Genomic DNA, 24,313 nt, shown 5'->3' with positions numbered 1-24,313 from the left:
CTTATCGTGACTGCTGAAACGGGGATGCCTGGAGAATGTGCACCTGCTTTTTGCCACTGCAGGAAGAGAAATGATCCTTGTCCTGGCAATCCTTTTTCCTAGTCTCTTGCCCTTGGGCCTGAAAATAGCATGGATGTGCAGTATAGATGGAGTCAAACTAGCTTTTAGCACTTATTACAGAAGCAGCCAGCAGGGAACGTGATGCAAAAAGCTTCCAGAATTGCTTTGATATTGTTGTGACTTGTCCAGGTTGGGACCTTGAGAATTCTGTTTCAATAACTGTCCAATATGGCAAGCCTTGGGTTTTTTTTTATTCTTATTATTCCTTTTAGAGATAGTTAAGTTCTCAATCCCTTCTTCTAGCTTTGTCAAACTTTTACTGTGCTCTCAGTTGATGAAGTAAATTCAAAGAGCAGAAGTGTACTGGCAGATTGGTACCTGAATTATTTGTTTCATCCTCAGAATGTGTTTTTTAAAGAGTTATTTAAAAGGAAACTTTGTGTTCTACTCAGCTGTTGAACACAGGAATATTTTTGATAGGGAATGCTGAGCCACAGCAGAAGTTAAATTGTCCAGAAATACAGAACAAGTCATCAGTGAACTGAGACTGGAATACTTCTGGTTTCTTGCTGCATTGAATTTGTTTTTAAGCTCACAGTTCTGTTGCTTTGAGATAATATACCATGATATTGAAGACATGTTCAGACAGCATTATTTTTTCCAATGCATTTAAGAACATGGATTCTCCAAACAACCAACTGAAATTTCTCAGCTTTCTCAGCATTTGATACAAGAACTCAGTGTTATTAATCTTACCTAATTTCTTGCATGGATTGGATGAGGTGTTCAAGATGCCTTTCACTGAAGGTTCAAAAGCTTCTATTTTAGTTGTATGTCCAAATTACAAGATGAGGGCGTACAACTCCAGAAGAAAATCTGGTCTCAGCCCTGCTATCTTTTAAGTGGTAACATATGATTTCAGGCACAAATTCACGAAGTTCCATCTTAAAATTAGTTAAGGGTAATAACAGAACAATCTGAGTTTTGTACACGCCAGTCTAGAAATAGTGTTAATTTAGTAAGTCATGTATTATGCAGACTTTAATTTAACACTTGAAAATGTTGTAACAGTTAGACCCATCAAACTTCAGGAGGTTTTAATTTACCACTCCTACAACTGTAATGCAAAACTTTGAAGATAAGTATGTCTAGATATGATCCTACATTCTACTTAGGGTTATAAGCAAGGTCTTGAAAATACTTCATACTGCCAAATCCCTTTTAAGTAATTTCCTCCTTTCCATAATGTTCAATGTATTAAGATACTGCTTCACTCCTTGAAAAGACCTTTTCTGATCTTAAGCAAGAGCTGAATGCAAATCATTGGATTTAACTGCAATTTACAGGTTTGTGAATCATGTGGAATTTCATCCCAGTGGTACATGCATTGCTGCAGCTGGTACAGATAACACAGTGAAGGTGTGGGACGTTAGGATGAATAGACTTCTCCAACATTATCAAGGCAAGTTAAGATCTTGGAAAAAAAATCTTATCTTTCCATATTTAAATATGGAGTTATCTGAAGTCCAAGGAGACTCTGTTACCTGCTGGTTTTCCTAAAAGGCACTGACTTAGGCCTGCCAGGGAAGCCTTTTTTCACCAGACCTCATGCTTTGCTTTATATTTGCCCGAAGATTGATTCTTGCATACTGGTGAGAAACACCTCAGTTCTGATTTCCTCCTTCCTACCCACCATCAAAAACTGCAAAAAAAAAAAAAAAGATCCCCAATACTAAAACTGTCCCATGTTGCAGATGTGCAGAGGTGTTATCTGCGATGCAATTTGGTTTGTTTACTGTTTTTGGAGAAATGATGCGCAATAGACAGAATGTGGCCTTTGCCACCAAATAGGCTTATGGAAAAATTGGATGCATTCTAGCAAAGCAAAAGGTTACATTCTTCATGAGAAAATTATGAAAAGGTAACAAAAGAGGAAAATAAAAATTAATAGATTGCAATTCTAGACCATAATTCATGTTTAGAATCCCCCCTCTAGTGTCTCCGTTGGTTTTTAGGGTTGGTTTGTCCGTGGCATAGCTTGCCCGATGTGTAGGAGTCTACATCTTTTTTCCCCTTAGCTTCCAAATAGCATCTACGCCCTATTACCTGTTCCAGTCAAACTGATTAGTGCTGCCATTTGGTAGAACTGTGTAGTAACGAAGGACCTTTTCCATCCCTGTAAGCTTCTTTGAGTTTAGTTGTACTGTTTTGTGTGTATAAATAACTTTAATGTACCCCTTCTTTCCTTTACTACAAATGATTTTTAAGAATGCCACAGTATTTTGTAAATCTGTGCATTCTCAGGCGCTGTTTTCAGTACAGATGGCTTACTAAACTTCATTTTCTGATAGCTTTTCATAAGGACCACTTCCAGCATAGTAGTAAAGCCTACCGGAGATACAGGGTTGGAGCTTGGTATCTTGTTCTTTCTGCCATCCGCATCAGATAATGGCAGTTTGGGAGCTCCTGCCACTGCAGCCTTGCAGTGTAATGCCAGGTGGAAAAGGTAGAGTAGTAACTTAATTTGCAGTTGATTCTTGCTAACTTTGTGAGTTCAGAGCCAAAAATTGAGTTCTAAATTAAAGCTGTTGGTCCTGGCTTTATATAACTATCATTCTTTCTGAAGTGCTTTAGACTATACTTGTCTCTCTCCTCACTCATTCAGGCAGTGAAAGAATTTGCATATTCTTTCAATGTAAGTTCTCTAGTTTCCCTATATCTTGATACAGAAGGGCAGAGTAATCTGTAGCAGTGTTTAAAGAGCAGAGTTCTTCTGTTTGTCTTCCTTTACAGCGATCTGTGAAAGACTAGACCTCTTGGTGCAGATGAGAGCAGTGGGCGTTACTCATCTCAAAGCAAATGCAGATCATCTGCAGAGAAGCTATTAAGATTATGAAAGTCCTTTGGGTTCCATAAGAGACTTAAAAAGAGATCTGCAAAAAGAGCTTGCTAGGAAGTCTGCAGAGTTTGGAATCCTTTAGTACTTCTGCTCTCTACAGAGGGCTGTTCTTTCACTCTTTGCATATGGTAAAGACAGACTATTACAATGACATAATCTTACCATTGAGCGCTGATAGTGACATGACCATCGCTGTTTTCTTCTTGGATAAAAATTATGTCTTATTTCTAGCATCAGCTTCTTGCAACTTGATTTTGTCTTATTCTTGGTTTCTAAATTTAAGGTCCTTTTATCAAATGTATTCTCCCTGTGTAGTCAAACCAAGCACTCGTTAAGCTCTTTTTCAATTTTAAACTGGACAGAGCTCCTAGAACTCCCATATGAGGTGACTATTTTTTTTTTCTTCTGTTATTCTTACAAACTTGCAATCACTTCTAGTTCTCTGGTAGTTAAAAATCTAGTGGAAATAAAGCCTTTTAATGATGGTTGTTCCAATTAATTGTAGTTGTATCAGTGCAACACCAAATATGCTGACGTGTGATTCTTGGTGTAATAAGTATTGTTAATTTGTGACCCTTATTAAAACTTGGAAACACCTTTCAAAAGTTTTGTTGATAAAATAGGTAGCATGTTGAAATACTTGAACAGTGTCCGATAATCCTTTACCCTACTTTATTAGCTTTTAAGCATGGCAAGATCTGCAGTGCATGTTTCCAGACACAGTATTACTTGGCTCAGAAATGATCTCTTCCTGCTTTCCATTTGCTGGTACTAAATTGTCTGAGTCTAATGTGGCTTAGATTTGGCTGCCAGGTTTATTTTTGTGTCTTGGAATTATGTTTCCCCTGTATCCCACCGTTACTTGAATAGCATTTTAGTCGGGCACTCTTGCTATCCAAGTATTTTTTTTTTTGAGTGTTACTTTTAATAGCTACTACTGTATGAATCCTAATTATGCATGAAACGTTGAATTAGGAATAGTCATAAAAGCCAAAGGAGTCTAATAAATTGCAGTCATTTTATGCAACTGTGTCTGCAAAGTTTGTAGCTTTGAAGATATTCAAGAGTCCTGTTCTTCTAAGGATTTATACGCATGCCTTTCAGCTAAATCTCATGTAGTTCCATGGTCTCCTATGTGAAGAAGTTGCTAAATTAATTCCACTAGAGGGCACTTGTTCCTTCAGTATAAGGTCATATTGATAAACCAGTGCATAGTTTTGACTAGTTTCAAGGGAATCCATTTTAAAGATTAAACTGGATTGAGGAGTTAATAGATAAGTAGTCCCTCCCATTTGCACTGCTGCAGACTCTTGCATGTTAAAATTGGATTGTTTTCCAAAACTCTTAAGTCTTTTAGCTGTATTGCTCATGTTGCCAGTACTTTTTCCAGCTACAATGTTTGTAAGTGAAAGTTGGAAGTAGAAAGTGAACTGCAAAACCTTTTGCATGGTGCGTTTTAGCAACGTGAAGTATGCTCTGGTCATGCTTACTGAACAGGAGAACAGACAAATGCTTTATTCACACCTTTAACTGGTGCTTGCTTCTTTGATACAGCAAGTTAAACCTCTACAAAAAATGGTCAGTGCTTATTACCCAAAATTGTTCTCCCAGTGAGAAAATGTGTGTAGGGCACATCTGTTGCAGGTCCACAAAAACAGCCCTAATCTATTTTTCACTGCTGTTTTAAAAGAGCAATTGGTACAGCTTTACATTTTAGACAGGCTGCACGATGGTTATCTGTTCATTGGGGACCATGGTTGTGTCAAATCCATCCCAGTTTATTTTCTGACAGTTGGTTACGAAGTTGTTACTACTTTTATGTAATCAGCACATTGTCAGGCTCAAGACAGTTATGTTCAGTCACTCGGTAGGTTGCCGTGACTTGATTTTAGTGGTTAACGTGCAAGGATGATGCTTGAGCCCAGTGTCTCTTAACTGGCCCTTATTTTTCTAGGGCTTGGGTGGCAAAAGGTAAGCTTGTAGCAACAAGTCAATGGGAGATACCTCCTCCGGCTGCACCTGATTCAGTGGTTACACCATGAAGTGGACTGGGGTTGCAGGACTTGTTGGCGAGCTTCTGGGAGTGGTGTTCTGAGTGCTTTTGGGGGAGGCATGAACTGGTTAGGCAGAAGGTGGATAAAGCTTTCTCTGAGCTTACAACAGCCAAGAACTGCTTGGATGCAGAAACTGTGACTACTCACGAGGCACACAACCGGTGTGATTTCTTTCCAGTCTGAAAAGATTCTTGGTGAAGCTGGAAATACTTTATTTGCTATCTGGAACTTGGACGATGTGTCATTATCTCCATCTATTTCTGATGTCATTCCCTTTAGAACTTGCTTTAGTGACAGAGTATGTGCTCGCCTTTATCCGAATATAGACATTAAAGGGATGAGGAATATTACCAACTATTCAAAATAAAATATTCAAAGGAGAAACATGTGTTTAGCTGTCTTTCTCAGGAGGAAAAACTCCACATTTTTTTTTTTTTTTATCTTCTAAGGTATAACATAATGTCGTTGTGGGAGAGGAGAGCTAGCTTTTTGATAGAGGCAGTATTCACCTACAGGAATAACTGTTTAGAAGTCACCTATGATGAATTAAGACTTTTTTTTCCCTATTTTTTTTTTTAGTAGTCCAGGTGACGAGTAATTATCTTTAAGGACTTGAGCTGACATATCTAGTGTTTCTGAGAGTTTTAAAGTAGATGCATTGTTTTACAATTGAGCAGGATTATTTCAGATTTCCTCTTCAAATCCACATCTGCAAAAAAAATCTGGTGCTGTGTCTTTAAAATTGTATTTTGAGGGAGTATTTTTAACATGCAATTTGGACTTATACCAGTAAGTATACATAAATATGCTAGTATACTTAAGTATAGACCAGTATACTAAACTCCTGAGGAAATGCAAGTTTAGATTTTTTTTTTGTATTAATATATTCAGCATATCAGAACATTTGGAGAACAAGTAGTATAATTAAGAATAATTAGATACTTAAACAAACCCAAACTCTTCAAGCATAGTTTTACTATTTTATAATGTCACATACGCTCAAAAAGCTGTACATGTGTGAAGTACTGCATGTTCCCATAAATAAATATGCTCGGCAGCTTACTTTTTAGAAGTTCAAAAAAAATCCCACATTAGGTAAATGTTTAATGTTACAGTGAATTTAAAAAGTGAGATTGACTTTTTCCTAGAGCATTTTCTTTAGCTCTCTTCAGAATAACTCTTTGGCTTCATCTTCATTGCAGGAACACTTGCTTTATTGGAAGTTCATACTCTGAATAGTTTGTCTACTCATAGTTGTTATTTTAAAATTTTCAGTGAGGTGAACTGAAAGTCTGAAGAAATAAAATTTATACTGCCCAACTACATGGGACCATTTTCAAGTTGTGGGTACTTCTTTCCTAGTGTCTCTTAAAGCCAGTTCTGGTTAGTCAAACAGCAAATGAAAAAAACCTATACAAAGCCAATTTTGAATATGTCTTTCATGGTAATTTTAATGTTCTCCTTAATGTACTGACTTTTATTTTAAAATGGTTTGGGAGTGAGAAAAGCAGCTCCCCAGTGGTAAAATATGTCGATCAGAATCGGGTAGCTCGCTTGTGCACACAGACACGTTTTTAGGGCTACACTGGAAGCTTTTGTAGGACTAGGGGTCTCAAGAATAATTGGCAAAACTTTCTTTTCCTTTCAGTGAAGTAGTGCCCATTTTCACAAGAATTGAATACTGCCCTTGTTCTATAATGCTTTGAAGAGTTCTGCGGAATGTTTCCCCAATGATGATTTTCCTGTTAAACTTTATAACAGAATATTGGAATGTGCTTGTGCCTTATTTTATTATTTTGCCTTGGGCTTATTATGTAGCTGGTCTCAATGATAATTGTGTACATTTTTTCCATTCTTAGTTCACAGTGCTGTGGTAAACAGTCTTTCCTTTCACCCCTCTGGAAATTATCTGGTTACTGCTTCCAATGATTCAACTCTTAAAATTCTGGATTTGCTAGAAGGACGGCTTCTGTATACTCTTCATGGTCACCAGGTGAGGAAAAGCCTTTTATACAGCAATGTACAAACCCATGACATACCAGACAAATTTGTGACCGAGTCAGATTTCTTCATGACCAGAGTCTTTTGAAAATTTCTTTGTGTAAAATAATGGAAGATTTTGAAATCATCATTGTTTTGGAGGGAAGGAGTATGGGGTTGAAAGGAGATAAGGCAGGAATGGGGAGAATGATGAAACAAGACACAAATGAAGTTCCCGTGTTGAGGACGCAAGCCTAAGACTTAAGGCAAGCCATCAGTGCTGTTCCCCAGATCCTGTGACCCTGGGCCAGTCGTGCAGTCCCGGTATCTCACTCAGGTCTGGCTGTCTCCCTTTCCCTAAAGCCCTGCAAATAGCACTTGGTTTCCTCGCTGGAGTGCTGTGAAAGTAAATGCAATTCTGCTGGCAGGCAGTTAAAGACAGTGGTGGTAAAATGGAGGAAATTTATTTAGGGGTGTGCTTTGGGAACATCTTTCCATTTTGTTTACCGACTGAATTAATTAATTGAAAGTGCTAAATGCTGCTGTTTGGTTAAGTTTAACTGATCGACCTCTTAGTGCTATGCTACTGAATGTGTTGCTTCTAAGGTTAATTATTACATGAATGCTTGGAGCTCTTCTTTTAAATGTTAGATGTAAACAAATAGCCTAATTTTGTTGTCCATGCTGAGCGGGTCTCAAAGGCATGGAAAAAGCAGGCCTAAATTAAAGGCTTTCCTTTTTTGAAAGTGACAAAACAAATTCTTAACCCAGTAGTCTCTGTTAAATTGAGGCTGAGCCTTAAAATGCCAAAAGCTAGCTGGGGAAAATCACAGCCTGAAGCTGTTGAGGGGTGGGGGGGGTAGGTGAATTCTAGGTAATAACAGTAGCTCTGTAAGCTGCAAAACTGATAATTCTGGCTTCTTGTGGCTTTATGTCTAGTGATTGTATTGTCTGATGTCTGGAAACGGTTGTGTTCATTCTGTAAGTGCTCTTTCACTGTGCATATTAATACATTTCTCTCATTTCATAATTTCAATGGAAAAATGATAATCTCATTCTTCTTAAAGCTCCATCTCATGGAAAGATCTGATTAAAACTGACGAAAGGGTTCACGTGTTAGAAAGGGTGGGATAAAGGTGTGGAGGAAGGAGAGTGAACGGTGGCTGTCCCAAAGCACGCACCTCAACTGCATAAAACTTCCTTCCTTTGAAGACTGGAGCAAGTGGTTACACACATCAGGCAGGGCTGTAAAGTTTTTAACTGTTGTCCTAATCTCTTTTTCATATTTATCTCTTGTGTTAACTGGCCAAGTGAATGCTTAGGAAATAGTTATCTGGAAAGAGATAAGTGTTGTGGGATGGTGGACCATTACACCCTTCATCCATTCCTCAGGAAGGAATGTGCTTGGTTATTTAGTAGTAAGCTGAACCTGCTTTCAGTTCTTTCCTTTAAACTGTAGGCTGATTCTGGCCAAATGCAGTGGCATGGGGAACAGAGCTTAATTCTGAATGAGAATCACAGCTATCCAAAATCGATTGTGGTAATGGAAGCCTTCAGAATAAGGCAACAAAGACCTCAATTTAGTACAGCATCAGCCTAGAAAGGACTTCTACAAAATGATTGTTTCTTGAATCATCTGCTTAGACATTGGGTTAAAACTGCATGGTTTTTTGACTATTTCAGATCAGTGAAATAATGTCTGTCACTTTATCCTGGTCGTCTAACACACATTGGAAATGCTTTGACACTGGCACAACTGAGGGGTAGTTGTCATTGTGGGTTTACAGCTCCTTCTGCTTGGAAACAACTGGAAGTGCAAAAGTGGCTGGGAGTGCTTTCTCTTTAAGGGCATTGCACTGGGTTGAGATGGCTGTAGAACCAGTCCTGGCAGAGCCCTGGGATGGCTTTCGCTCTGCTATGTGCTATATTGCTGTAGGATTTTTTTAATGCTTGATTTAACAGGTACCTTTTCCACTGAAAACATACGTTCTGTGCTTCTTTCCCTGTAACCAACATGCAGCGACAGTGGGCCCCACTTCCATCGGAAACTGCTGGGGTAGATTCCTTTGCTGGCGGCTGCTCTCTCCAGCCTGCTCTGCTGGGAGATAAACCGAGTCTATTTGATACCCCCCCACCACTGTGATTTCTGCCAGTAACTCCAAGTGGCTAAAACCAAAGTGGGTGTGTTTTTCTTGGTCATTAAGTAGATTTGCCTTTTTAAGTGAGGGCTATAGGAATGTTAGTCACCAGATGAACAGCCTGTTCTGAAGACATTCTTAAGTAGTGAGTCTGTGTGGGTGAATATGTTGCTCCAGACTTGGTTCTTGTTCTGACAGCTGACTGCTTTTCTGTTGTTCTGGGAGGGCTGCATGAAAGTGGACACTTGAAGAAAAAAGACTTGAGGTCCTTTAAACATACTTTGACGCAACTGCTGGAGTGCCAGGAATTTGTTACCCGCTGATTAGCTGTAGTTTACATAGGGAGGATTGCCAAGTTTACATTGCTGTCTTTAATTGTAACGGAGCTGGCCCCCTTGTAGGAGAAGGATCATTAGAGATGGGAGTTTGCAGCTTGGAGCTGACATCTCGCAGCTGCAAAATATCATTCTGTATAGAGCTGCATATTTTCATTCTTGAGTGCCTCGAGTTGTGAAGTACTTTTGGCTGATTCCATACAGATGAGACACAGAGCTGGTATGTAGGTCCACCTTTGGGGCTGAGTCATCATCCAGGAACGGAATGTTTCGGGGCTGTAAGTCACCTCCGGATAGTCGTTAGTGAAGAGCAGGTATGTACACTGTGTCTGTCCGCCCTTTGGAGTGGTCCGATGGGAGCGCTTCCAGACAGCTTCCTTAGGGGAATGGAAGTTCTCAGTAAATATTTGGAAAACATCCGCACGGTTATATTTATAAATAGGAAGCCAGAAAATGCAAAGTTAGGATTCTCCAAGCAACCTTAGCTTGAACCGTGAAGTAGTTGCATTCTGCCTACCCGGGTGGCGTAAGTGCTCTCTGCTTTGCTGAGTAAAAAGCAAGATATTGTGAGCAGGTGCACGGGAAACGGATGTGCTCCTTTCCTGTCTGCTGCCAGCTCTACGTAGGTGGCATCGACACGCGTGCAGGCTAGCCCGCTTTAAGGGGTGTGAGGGCCTCCTTGGGCCACACAGAACGGCACCAGCACAGGCAGGGAAAAGGGCGTGTTACAAAGAACAAGCAACTGGCTTTAGATTAACATTTTGAATACAAATCAGTTGCATTCTTCCCGAGGTTGGTTTTTTGTTGTGTTTTTGGATTGGATTTTTTCAAACCTAAACTTTCTGGAGTCAAAGCACTACTGAAGATTCAATTATAAGGTGCCGATATATTAGGGGAGCAGCATTAATCTTCCCTGTGCTAGCTGCAGCACGCTTTATTGTCTGGTCAGGGAAGGTGCAAGCCTGCAGGTCGCACTTCATATAGTGATACAAGACACTTCAAAACTGTCTGCTGAGACTCCTTGTGACTTCTTGCTAGAGCTTTATTCTACATGGAGACAGCCCTTGTTGTTGTTGCCATCTTTGTCTCCATGTCCTTTTTTCCTTGGTTCTCCTTCTCTCTCCCTTTTTCTCCTTTGTGTTACCACCATCATTGTGCAGTTTCTAGGAATCTGCCCCTTTTTATCTGGACACTTCTGCTTACCAGAAGAAATGCAGATTCTTTTTACACCCACTATAGCTTGTCACTCCATCTCTACTTGGGGACAATACTTAGCTCTATCCTGCGCCTCTTGACTTGCCAACGTAATGCCTACGCTCATACCCTCTACCCACCGCATTGTCTTTGGGATGTCCATGCTGTTCATAAAAGACAACAAACATCCCTGGCTGTCTCATAGCTCTCCCTCCCCCCGCCCCATCTCTTTCTAAAATATGGCTTTTCCTATCTGATGCTTCTTCTACAGGATTCATGCTGTATTCTGTACAAGATTATGAAACAAGTTGTGTTGGCTTTGTCACTTTCCTGTCCCTCATTCTTCTTCCTGACTCTGTCTTCCTCTCTGAATTCAGCTTGCTTTTCCTACTGTGCATCCAGACTTGTCTTTCATCTTTTGTGTTGAGGTTGAGTAGGTCTTCATAGCTGTGTGCTTCCTTGCTTGCAATTCATCACTGAACTGGGGATGTTGCCTCATTGTTCTGCACCTTACCAAAAGGTCTCTTAATTTCAATTAGTCTTCACTGAACTGTTCTCACTGGTCTCTCTGCTGCTAAAAGCAACTGATAGGGGAAAGATGCAGGTCATCCAGCATCTTGTCTTAGGCACTCCGTATTCCTTTGGCCTTTGGAGCATTTATCAGGTTTCTCACTTGCTCTTGGTGCTCTCGTAACTGTCCCAATCACTTAGTCTTTTCCTCTCTTGCTCCTCTACCCTCTGTCATTTCAAAGTCAGTCAGCATGCCCTCTTGCCCTCTTCTCTTGTGCCATGGAGCGGTTGAAAGCACCTTGAACAGTGATGACTGCTCTGTTTATTTTTTATGCCTTAAACTGATAATCCCATGCCAGTGCTGCCACTTCCGACTTTCTTCTCAGACTTTCGTCGCTACTCATATCTCCTTTGTTCTCTTTGTGCTAGCTATCTATTCTGGGACAATCTGACTGAATGTACTGCCTGTTTACTTTCCTCTTTTACATCTCCTTCTATGGGCAGCAGAAGAGGAAACTCTGCTTTAATTCAGCTGTTCATGTTCTGTAGGTATCCCTTGTTCAATTCTTGGTACCTCACTTACGCTGTTATCTGTCTCTTCTCTACTAAGTAAATATTCATTTATTTCTCCAAGGACTTAAATAAGTCTGCCAGCATCCTTGACCCCACTTCTCTCCAACTACCTTCATCTCTGCCTTTCCTTTCATCTTGCTGAATGTGCCCCATTAAACTTATGGTTTATTCTTGGACCCTCTGCAGTCTGGCTCTTGTTTCTTCTGTTATGCTAAAGCCAAAGTCTTAGCTTTCACCCTAGCTGAAGCTTGGAAGTCTGTCTTCTCTTGACTTGAATTGACTGTTGTTGGTGTTGGCCCTGCTGTTCTTGAAACTGTGCACTCTGCCTTCTGTCCTTCCTCAGCATTTTGAGGGAGGAGGTGTAAGGTTCAAGAGGGCTTTGTTTCTGATTCATGTGCTCTCTGTATCTGGGAGCAGCTCTTTGCTCCACATGTATTTCTGTTTCTCCATTTCCAGGACTCTTGACCTGTCTCTTTAGTATCTCTTCAGAAATCTGTTTTTTAGCTCTACCATTAAGAGCTTTGTTTTCAAGAATGCTGTTCCTGCTGTCTCTTGTCATCCCTTTCTCAATTGTTACAGATGCTGCTAACATCCTAGCAGTCATTCAGTGCTGTAATTAGTATGCTGCCTTCAGATCTGATCTCCCTAGATAATGAATGCAGACTGCACTGAAGTCATTCATAATCTTTCTGTGCATCTTTTCTTAAGGCCACACTTTATATTTTGTGTAAACTGATTAACCTGCAGATTGCTAGAGCAATAAAGGCCTTGTGGTCACTAGCTTTAATCAGTAGGAGGTGGGAAAGGAAAAGGTAATCTCTGTCTCTTGGTGGTCAGCACTTAAATTACATTGTGCAATATGAAGCTGTGCCTCACCTTTCTTAGCTATGTATGCAGCCAGAACTGGTGCCACCTTGTGTTTCAACTACTATTCTGTGGTTGTTTTGTCCAAATCTTGTTCGGTGGGAACTCTGCTGCGAACGACTAGGTTCGACCATGTTAGCATTCCTTTTGTAGCTCTTGGCTCCCCAATTTCTTGGCATCCAATGCTATTCGTCCTTCCCAATGCACCTTGGGGCTTGTCTCCACCCTACCTGGTACTGTTCTCTCACTGGGGAAGAGGAGCTGAATCCTGATTCGCCATGATGTTCTTTCCACACAACTTTTCAAATGCATGACTTTTTGTTCTTCTCTGTACTTTCCCTCAGACTTTCCAGAGTTGTCTCCTAGTATCACCAAAACTACAGTTATCCTTTCAAGCTATCTGAGGTGCACAAAAGCCCAGCAGTCCGTGTTGACTTAGTATCTCATTGTCAAACCTCTTCTCTCTGTGCCTTTCTGTTGCCTAGGCTGATAAGGCAAGAAGCAATAGGAATTTGGGGACTGATGCTCTCAGCTTCTAGTTCGTGCAGCACCTAGAACAATGAGGATGCAGAACCAGAACTTCTGACTGCTCTGGGGATACCAATAAAAGGGCGTTTATATCCCGCTACGGAGGAAAGAATACGAGTGATCCGTTAGAAGGTTGCTGCAGCCCAGCATGTTCTAGCTGCACTGGAAATAATGAAGCAAAAAATTCTCCCTACAACTTGGTGGTTGCACATTCTTTTCTCCTCTTTGGCAATATTTTAAATGCAAAATAGTAACTTTAAAGAGAAATACCTGAAGGAAGCTTTGAATTCTTCAGACTCTAACCGTGTATCTGTTGTCCAGGACTTTGTCACAAATCTGTCAGAGCTCTGCCATGCTTACCTGGAATGAATGCAGATTAGGCTATGTCTAATCACTGGTGTGTGGTGCTTTTTCCATTTTTGTTTTGTGTGTTTATATTAAATTCTAGAAGTATTAGGCAAACAGTTATTCATAGGTTGCCATAGCAAACCTGTTATATCCGGGAGGAGTGCTGTGTGTGTATGTAGCAAAAAGTCATTTCACTTAATTTGTGTCAACAAATCTGTAGAGGATGTTGTGTCTATTGACTTGTTTGTTCCCATTCTTTCAATTTCTAAAGGCACATTCCACCTTTGATGCCAGTTTCTATTTTGGGAGGAACATGTTCTGTAGAACCTCCTCCCCAGCCCCTTCTCTCCTCTTCCATTCAGAATGTCCTGACTCTGGAGTCAGTTCATGGCCTGTTTTGATGTGATTTGTAAATTGTGCTAAATTTTCTCTAAATACACTGAAATATTTAGAGACTGAGGAAATCATTTTGCAGAACGTTGCTGTTCTCCAGTGTTCCTTGCCTGTGCTCATTCTGAACGTTTTGTCTCAACTGGTTCCTCCCCCCTGCCCTGACTCTTACTCATTTATTATAGAGTGCCACCTCCATATCCTCAAAACCCAACTTTTTCAAATGCAGCATTTGATACCTTGATAATGCATAGACATTATGAATCATGCCTTTATGTTATGTTTTCCACTTCATTCAGAAACGTCTATCTTTCAGCAAAATTCACCACAACGTAGATTTCTGGGTTTATGTACTTGTTTTTGTCCTTTCTCCATATCTGTCTTTTGTTTTTCCTTTTTATTTTAGAGAATCTCCATTAGCAATAGTGTGGTCAGGGCACTGAACGTTTGCTGGTGCAGGGGGAAAGCACATGGGAGAAGAAGGCAGAAGTGCACTTTGTCTCAGTCTGTTGATGACGGTGTCGTTGGTTTGAAATAACTGCGCCATTTAATGCCGTGTTAGCTGAACAAGCTTAGTCACATCAGTGATCGTGCAGGCATTTTGAAAATACTGCAACTAGCTCAATTTGGGCTAGGTATTCCATAATGAGATGATCTGTGCTCTTAGAAGGCCACAAACCTTTTGAAATCACTTTAGATGAAATGATGGCATGGGAATATTGGAAAGTGTTTTTAAGGTGGCTAAAACTCTTCAAACATGGTGTGAACACACAGAGACTCTAGTTTTGCCAGCACAATCTTATGCCCGCGTATTTGAAAGTGCAGGGGACTGTGGGCCACAAGTTGCAATGAGCGCTGGGCATTTATCCCAAATGCAATCATTTGTATGCATGTCTCGCTTCAGGATTTCTAAGGATGAAATCACTTTTTTTAGGATATGAGAGAAAGAAGGGAAAGGAGAAATGACTTGGTTCGGGGATGTGGGGTTCTCATGGAAGGCCCTTTGGGAAGACATGAAGTCTTATTAGAATAATACATCTGTGTGATACAGGGTGATGAGAGGCTGCTTACCTGCCTTCTGAGAGAGAGATATATGTGTTACTTGAAGGCAGATAACGCTATTTCCATCAGGAAGTACATATCTGTATTCTCTTTCTTTAAGCCTCTCACCAGCTCAGCTTGCTTTCCTGGTAAACTTGGCCATATGCAGCCTCTGGAAAGTTGCTTCCAGCTCAGGCAAAAGCTTAGGCTTAAGACAGCCTGCAAAATAATGTGTTTAGTAGCTGCCATAAAACCTCGCTATCTGTATCCTTGGCTGTTTATTCCCAGCAGAACAGTTTGTCTCTTGTGTCTGTGCTCTAACACACACAACTATTTCCCGACGCTGCTCAGCTGCATCTCGGAACGTCTGCCTCATCCTCCTCGCGTGCTTCCTTCTGGGGGCTTGCTTAAAGGTTGGAAACGTATTAAACTAGATGTGTGGTGTGAAATGCATGCTTCTGCTCAACCACTGCTTCAGAAAAAGAACAGACAAGGCTGTTTAAAGTCTCTTGGAATTGAGTGTTTGTTTTAAGTGCAAGACTTCTTCAAAATGCAAGGGCCTGTGCTATACAAAGATGATCATGGACACATTAGTTCTGGCATCTCTTCTGTAAAACTACTGCTAAGAGAAAAGCAGTTTTAAACCTGACAACTGACATAAGTCTATAGAGATTGTTAGCCTGTGGCTTGAAAACAGCAAGCAGCAGCGCTGTACGCAGTGCCTGCCTGCTTTTTGCGTTCTCTTGTGCTGCTGCAGGTGCCTGGTGCCTGCTTGGTTTGAAGCCTCTGTCATTGCTTGGCTACATCCTCCACCACATGAGGCTCTGTGAAGAAGTGCATCTGTGGCGTCATCTCCAATAGCTTCAGGTGTTCACCCCTGCATTGACTTTGTCCTGTTAATTGGTATCCAAAAGAGAGGGATTGCCTCCTGCCAAACTCCACTGTAATCTGTAGCACTTCTTAAATTGAAACTAACTTACAAAAGCAGATGTGTTCTGCTGATGCTGTTGTCTGCTCTTCAGTGACCTGCTCTTCTGTTGTTCTTTCTAGCGCTCCTCAGAGATCCTTGTCTTTTCCTTCCTCCTGTGCTGAGCACAGTGGTCTTGTGCTTTGCAAACATCTTGACTCCCAAGTCTCAAAGTGAATAATTGGATTCTACTCTGAATACTGAAGTGAATGTACGTTCAGTTATTCTGCTTGTGCAGATTCCTTGACTTAAAATGCTGCTAACCCTGGCCGTCTTATAAAAATCGAATATATGAGGCTTACATGTGCAAGTTAATTGATTACTTTGGTAGTTGGTCGGGTGTATTCTGAAGTTATGCCATGGTGGAGTGCTGAGAGCTTTAAGCTTTGGGTCTTGTGCAGTGAGCAGTTTGCGTGGAATGGCCTAGAAATATATAGGAGAGCATATAATGACAATTAACTAAATCTTTTGGTTTGTGCTAGAAAACTGAACCTGTAGAACTGAATATCTTTCACCTCTTGCCTGGGAAGCGATCATTTAGCCTTAAGTATTGGCTATTTTCAGCATCAGTCATGTGTTTTGTGCTGTCCCTTAGTGACAGCTGTGTATTTTCAAAGAAATGCTGTTAAGGAAAGTGTATGGAGAGAAAGATGCCATTGTCTGGTGAATTTGTTGCATGCTGCAGTCCATGAAATACACCGTCTACTGGTGCCAGTACCTTGAATATTTTGTATAACATGTAAAGTTGTGGCCCCTGGCACAAGTACGTGGCACATACATGTGATTGTGTGAGAATCTTGGATTAGTGGGTTTTTCTTTCATGTTTCTAGTCCTCATGCTGTGAGGACGAGTTTGGAAAATACAAAATCTGAAGGCTTGGCAGTTGGAGCCTGAAAGGTGAATTTATCACTTCTCGAAGTTGTGATTCAAAACCCCAGATTTTCATGGGGCATGGCATACAATTTGTGAATGCTGAGCGTTGTCAGTAGTGGGGATATTTTTTATCCTAACAGTCTCTCTCAATACTGTTTGCTGTACTCTGTGTGTGTTTAAACCTCCTTTTCTACTTCTAGCCTTTCCATAAAGGTGGCTTAGGAGCAAGCTTTCTTCTGGGCCCTAACTGAAGGCCGCACTTAAAAAACTAAACACTCTCACCTCTTTCAAAAGATAAACAGCAGTTTTAGGACATGCTAATTCTAAAGGGAAGAGAGAATGACTGAGAGGGAACAACAAAACGGCTGAAGCTGTACAATTTAGTTTGTTCCTCCCTGACCTTAATGCCATGAATATTGCAAAGCTAGGTGTCTTAAACTCTATGAAAAATGTGGGAAAGGGTAACTCAGTGCCAGCAAGCTTAGCATGCTAATTGTGGGCCGTTTACCTGACAGATAAGAGCTTTTTAGATTTTGCCTTTAGACTGCTGATGTCAAAAGAGAAGTATCTTGTAAAGCTGTAGTAAATAAAGCTTTATAACACTTTTCTTTTTTTTTTAAAAAAAAAAAAAAAAAAGCTTATCCCTTAAATTTATTCACAGGGGCCAGCCACCTGTGTAGCGTTCTCAAGAACGGGAGACTCATTTGCTTCCGGAGGCTCTGATGAACAGGTATGTGACTGGTTTAACTTGATAATTATGTGCCCCCTTCTTACTGTTTTCTCTTAATACCTATGCTAGTGTACCTAGGCATCTTATCGCTTTTAAGGAAAGAACGATTGTTTAGAAAATGGTGAGGGGTATTAAATGTAGAGGTTTTTCTGACTGAGGAAGCATATAAGCTGAATTGGTTGGGAGGGAGGTACATAAAACAGAGGAAATATTACTTTATATACAGGCCTTATTTCTTACATGCTTTTCTGCGGCATCTGCTTCTGGCTGCTGCTGGACACTAGGCTAGACAGGTGTAAAAATGGCTGTGTTGAGTCACCCTCAAGATCAGTGTAGCCCAGGGTTGTCCTTGGCATCTGCCACTATCTAATTCTGAGGGAGAAGCGTAAGGACAAGGCAAGCAGGCAGAACTTCCTGTAAATAGTCTTCCATACTCTACTGATATACTGTGCAGGGGCCTTGTATTTCATGGTTCTCAGTGTTCTCCCCCTCCCGCAAATTTGTCATGTCAGTCTTATTTGATATCGAGCCATCTCCTGTGCTGAGACCAGATGGTTTCATGGCTGATTGGACACACACATAGGCTGCAAGTCTTTTGATCAATGGTAGCCTGCTGCCAAACTGTGTGGATGCTGCAGTTACACAGCTTTTTGGGTCAGAGCTGGACTTTTCTCTGCTGAGCTCCATGTGTGCACTGGGACTGAGAACCTAGGTATCTCATGCTGCTGGTGCCCTTCGTGTAGAAGGTTTTTGTGGATGAAGCAGTTGTGTGGGTATCTCTTCCGTATGCTTCTGGTTCTGGTTTATAATCTACATTCACATTTCTTTATAAAAGCTGTCGGATTTTATTTTCTGTTGTCAGTAGGGTGAAGCAGAAACATACCCAATATGTCTGTACCATCCTGAAGTGACTTGCTGTGCATGATAGTTTTATGAGCTGTTACTTTTTAATTCCTTTTTATAGACCTGCTAAGAAAGATGGCAAAGCTTACCATGCTGTCTCCTCAAGACCACTTTTCACTTAAGCTTTTAAAACAGATCCTTTCAAAGGAGAGAATGAGAGAGAGAGAGGCATCTAGTCTTTTGCCTTATAAAATTATATTGGGGTCACTTTATTAAGGTTTGCTCTCGAAATGCTTATCTAACACAAGAAATAAACGTGCCTTTTGCTATTGTTTCATTCCCCCTTGAGCTGTGGTGATGCTGGAAGTTACATTTATATAGCAATTTATTGTTATTTATTTTCAACAGGGAAGAAAACTGTTTGGGAATACAGAGTTTTATATCCAGCTCTGATAGCCAAAAGGCTGACTTTTGATTTCTAGTTTAACAGCATGAGTTTAGGCTACTTTTCTCCACTGTATAAAGGACATTCCTTTAAAAAGCTTTTCTTTTATCAGATCCTTCTTTTTCTTTCCATGGGTTGGGATTTCCTTACGTAAGGCAACGTTCATTGCAAATGAGACTGACTTCTTCCCTTAAAAAGTCTCCTGCTACTGTTAAAATGAGACAGTGAATGGTAAAGATCCTTTCCCAGAAAAGATCCTTGGTAAAAGGTACGTTTATGGCATTTGACCATATACTAACTTCTCTGGAAGCCAGTTCCCTTACAGCTCAAAGCTGCATACCTTTCTGAAAGTGTGTATTGGGAAGACTGGCTGTAACTTTCCTGTTCTTAGCTTTCGTGAAGGAATTGCCTTGCTCCTGTTGGGTTTGTATCTGAAAATGCAGACAATGCTCCCTTTCATGCATGGAGAAGAAACTTTAATGTACAGTATACGTATGTAATAAAAACAGCATTAGTCTTAGGATTGCTAGTTTTGTAGTCTAAGAAGCTTTTTCATTTGAATGGACCTCACTGAATACTCTCTTTCTGGACCTCAGAGAAAATAATGAGAAATAATGATAATCAAGAAAAACTCTATAGGTCAGCGAAAGTTTTTTGAAGGAATTTTAATATGTGGTGGTTATGACCTGTCTGAAAAGACATGTTTAACTTGAACTGTTAACCGGCCTTTTGTATGAGTCTACTGAAATCAGGAAGTGTCATTGGCACTCTGTGCTGCAAATATATGTTGGTTTTTAATATAGGTAGCACGGGTGGCCCTGCTGAAGAGATGGACAGACTTCAATGCCAAGTAGTGGTATGAGTATGAGTAGGCACCCATTTCTGTCATGTCTTCACTGAGCTGTGTTGTACCTTAGACTATGTAGCCCTGTTTGTCTTTGTAGTAGCACCTTTGCTCGCTGTGAAGACATGATCTGTACAGTAAAAGAGCATCGTCTTTTCTTCTGTTACGCAGCAGAATGGCCTGACTGGATAAGCGTGCAAGTACAAAAGAAAAGTCCCTGTATATTTGCTAGAAAGGAAGGACAAAAACTGGTATCTCAAGGATAAATGTTGATGTTTCTTACAACCAAAACAAACTGCTCAGATTCATAAATGTCTTTGAGACTGTGGAAATAGTTGATGCATACTCTTTAAATTTTTTTTAGACTTTTAGTTTTTCATGGCCAAGGATTTTACTTCATAGACTTGCTCTTGATATGTTGAAGTGGTTAATATATTAGAGGGGGGCCTGGTTCTAACTCCTCATCTCTTCTAAAATAGATAATTATTGCATTATGGAGAGAAGGTGCCTGTAAATAGGATTCACTTTTGCTAGCTAGTTGGCAAAATAGCTTAAGATCTCTAGTACAAGTTTCAAAGTACTAATCTCTCCTTTCTCTGAGAATGAACCTCTTGGGGGGGGGGAAAAAAAACAAGCACTAGCTGTTTGGTGTGTGACTCATAAGTGCTATAATGTGGAACATAGTATTTTAATATACTTGTGGCTTAATGGTATATTCCGCATGTTGCTTCAAAGTTCTCTAGGTAGCATTAGTGCCATGATGTTCCTGACCAAAGGAATGTTGGAAGAGGTCATTTTCCCACTGAGGACTTAGTTGTGCTACATCTGCGTTCAGTAACATATTTACAAGTAATGATCTTTAGTTCCTGAGCAACAGCCTGCCCAGAGAGGTTGTGGAGTCTCCATCTTTGGACAAATTCAAAAGCTGTCTGGACACAGTGCTGGGCAACCTGCTCTGGGTGACTGACCCTGCTCGAGCAGGGGGTTGGACTAGATGACATCCAAAGGTCCCCTACAAACTCAACCTTTCTGTGATTTGATCAATGGTAAAGCTGCCTTTGGCAGGCTTTCATGTGCATCTGCTGTCTCTTCTCTGATGTGGCGACAAAATTGACCTTTAAGTAAAGGTAGACTGAAAGTTTTGATACACTTAGCAACTTGCCTTTCTTCTGCAGGTGATGGTATGGAAGACTAACTTTGATGCGGCAGATTATGGTGATGTGCTGAAAACACAGAAGTCTGGCACTAGTGTGGATGGGACCCATCACAATCTGGTAGGTCAGCATAACTTCATCGGTGCTGGCTGTAGACACTTCAACTTCCATAGCTTATTTTCTGCTACGGTAGTGCAAGAATTTACATATTCAGAGTTTCTTTCCTGAAAGTTTTCTGTAACTTACAAAACACCTGACTATTTCAGGCAGTCAAACTATAGAGCCGTCTTATTCTTTGGTATTAATTTGAGTTGTAGGAAGTCTGTTACTAATGAATTTCCTATTGTTTCAGTTTTTCTATAAAGTAAGCATGATTAAAGAAAATTATGTATAATGGTATGTTAGGAAAAGGAGAATACATGTAGTGCATATATATGCATTTTTTCACTGTGTTCAAGAATTTGTGGCAGGCTTGGACAATATTATACATGGGGATGCCCAGACATTAGTAACAACTGAAGTCAATTTTGAAATGAATTGTTTGGGCTGCTGTCAGTCTGAAAAATAGATGATGATCAAAATATTCTTTTCATTAATGGCTAGTAGAAACAAGACATCTGTGCAGAGACTTAACGTAAGTTAGAAATAGGTGGCAGAGTGTACTAGAGCTTGTTTCAAAATATACACTGGTATAAGTGTACTATTGATGTTGGACATCATGACTATTGGAAAAGTAACAGTTTGAGGTTATTGGCTATATGAGTTATAATTTTTGCACGTAGTGATGCTTCACTTAAATTTTTATATTGCGTCATATCACTCTTTGGACTTTTTTTAATGTTTGAGTATACCTGTAGGATTCTGGAATACATTTTTACAGTGGCTGTATTTTGGTACATCTGCTTCAATGTGTGGTAAGCTAAAAACTAGATTGTGAACTAGTAGGTTTATGCATCTGTGATGTGCCTTAATTGAAAGGTAAGCTTCTAAGTGACATCTGTTGCTCTGTGATAGTGTCCCTAATCTTATCAGCTTAGCCCTTCTTTAGTGGGCTACCAGAATATATTCTCTCTCAAATATAGTAGCATTTTTACTTGAACAGGGCTTCAGTCCGTTGCTGGAGGTGCTGGAATAGCTGTAGCATTTTGTAACAGACAAGATTCTAGCCTAACTTGTTACAGCTATAAACCTGATGCCTTACCATGTGGAGTGCTCTGTCAAGAGAAGCCATAAGAACAGAGAATGCAAATGCTGGTTGAGAAGGAGAGAAAATTAGAAAGCGATCATAAAAAGAGGGAGAAGGTAAAAGTCTATATTGGTCCTTGGCTAGCTTTGGCTAGAACTGACATCGTCCTTTACCTCTTCCCCGGTATTCTAACCCTAAAGTTTTACACACCATGAAACCAATGACATCTTTGTTTATTAGCCCATTGAGCTGGACTAACTTTGAACTCTATCTGCTTTAATTTCAGATATTCTGCATAGTATAATTCTGGGCTGAAATGTAGCAGAGACAGAGAAAGCCTTTATGGAAGAAATACCATTTTCAGTAGGTAGTATTCCTAGCAATAGCATAAATAGTGTTGACAAGGTATCCTCTAATACAATATCATAGTAAGATTACCCCAATCCGTACAGCTGTCATTACCAGAACATGTTATTCAGTGGTAATTTAAGGAAGGGAAAGAAATCCCTTCCCTTCTAAAATTTAGCTAATTCTAGAACCTCTATCAGCAGGTGGTAAGATGTGTATTGAAGGTGACTTCTGAACAAAACCCCTGGATAATGACTTCCCCACCCAAACATCTGTCCTTCCTCAAACAGCTGCATTTCTCTGTGGAAAGCGGCTTACTTGGCAAATGTCCTGTGAATGCTGATGGGACCAACTGTTTGTATTTGTGTATTGCTGAGAAACAAGTCCATGTCATGTATTCTTGATTGACAAGGGTTTGCTCTACTTGTGCTTTGAGCCCACGGGAAGCTGAGAACTGCAGATTCTGAGAGGTGTAATAAGTTGGGTTGGACCAGGTGTTGTGTTTTTAGAGAGGGCAGAGTGAATCCATGTTGAAGCGTGCCGAGGAGGCATACTTTGATCTGGGGGCCTAAATTACTTCAAAGCAGTATTATTTGAACTGACGCCCAAATGCCACCTTTGGCTTGGGTGTGCAGCATGGGAGGTGCTGTTCTCAATGGTAGCACCTGAATAAAAAGTGTGGGAGAGTTCTCATATTACATACAACTTCTAGGAAATCAAGCTGGGAGTGATAGTCGGTGGGATTCTTCCTCCATATTTATTCCTGGGGCAAATGTGGTGTTACCTTTTGGTCTGAGCAGTACAAATGATGCTTCCAATAGATCTTCCAGTTTAGCTGTGAGCACGGATGGAGACCTGTAAGTTAAACCTCTGGCTGCCTTCAACAGTAAAATTGTCCCTGGTTAAATAGCAGTGGTGGAGGTAGGAGTAATGGAGAGCTCTATAGGTGGAAGCTGGCACAACTAAAACAGATCGTCTGTTGATGCAGTTCAACAGCGTGGTCTCTTTAGTTGTTCTTGCCTTTCATGAAGTGGTTAGGAACGTAATTGTTTTGCCTTGGAACTGTAGTGCAGCTCTGTTCTGCTATAAGGAAATGGAGTTTTAATTCCTGTCTCTTGTGCTACACAATCTGATCCATGCTGCCAAAATCAAGATAATGTTAATTTTGGGGGGTATCAGCCATACTGTGGTCATAAAGCATGCAAAAGTAAGGGCCTATACAGTCTCTGCTAATGGCTGACTAGACTTGAGAATGTGGAAATGCAAAGTAAGACAGTTCTCGGTATCCTTGTGTTTTAGTTTATTAAGAATGCGACACTTCAATCAAACTGTTTTAATATAAAGTTAGAAGAGGAAGATATAGAATAAACAGTGTTGTCTAGGAGCTTGTATTGAATCCCAAATGTTCTTCAGTGTTAAAGAGAAACTAGTAACTCTGAAAATGGCTTGGCTTATTATTTTAAGGAATGTGCATATAAATCAAACATGGAAACTTTGACTCATAATAAAGTGTCCATTCATGGCAGTCTATTTTTTTTCTTTCAAGTAAAGTTCTTTGGCTTTTATCTCTTAGAAATGTGTTATTTTAGGCTCCTTTTAACAAGCACTGTCACTGCTACAACCTACTGTAAGACTTATTTCACTATATAATCCTCTTCAGAAGGGCTTCATTTTGTTTTAAGCAAAATGTTTGTTTTTAAAAATGAAATACTTATGCAGGTGGGTTTTGTGTAGTTGAGGTCAGCTTTATTTCTCCTGCTTCTCTCCCATCAAAATCAGACTTAAAACTGCAACCTGTGGTTTTGGATTCATACTGAGGTTGCTCTTTCCTTCAGTGAAAAGGGAAGCTGCTTCATCTCTTCCTCCACTGCTGTGTTGCTGTGCCAAGATTCTGCTTCTTAAATAAGACTGAGATTTTGCAGACATGCTTTTAAATGTAGCTATACCCCAAAGTCATGTCTGCCAGTACTCCTTTTCAGTACTCTTTAAATATGCGGACATTACTCTTG

General features: G+C 40.3%; 1 protein-coding gene across 5 annotated transcripts in view; it reads left to right on the top strand.

The window, feature by feature from the left end:
• The window catches only part of POC1A (POC1 centriolar protein A), a 133,651-nt gene that overhangs the window by 10,377 nt on the left and 98,961 nt on the right, over positions 1-24,313 (top strand). For all 5 annotated transcript variants that reach the window (XR_010391195.1, XM_026106547.2, XM_026106544.2 and 2 more), the window contains exons 6-9: positions 1,407-1,522; positions 6,873-7,006; positions 17,416-17,484; positions 20,792-20,890. Coding sequence is in view for 4 of the 5 variants with exons in the window: in XM_026106547.2 (XP_025962332.1) it covers positions 1,407-1,522; positions 6,873-7,006; positions 17,416-17,484; positions 20,792-20,890 (418 nt within the window). In the remaining variant the exon portion in view is untranslated. The remainder of the gene's footprint in view (positions 1-1,406; positions 1,523-6,872; positions 7,007-17,415; positions 17,485-20,791; positions 20,891-24,313) is intronic.

This window comes from Dromaius novaehollandiae, chromosome 12 (assembly GCF_036370855.1).
Source record: "Dromaius novaehollandiae isolate bDroNov1 chromosome 12, bDroNov1.hap1, whole genome shotgun sequence".
In the NCBI taxonomy this organism is placed as follows: Eukaryota; Metazoa; Chordata; class Aves; order Casuariiformes; family Dromaiidae; genus Dromaius; species Dromaius novaehollandiae.
Note: the sequence above shows the minus strand (reverse complement) of the source record. Positions and strands in the feature narration are given on the sequence as shown.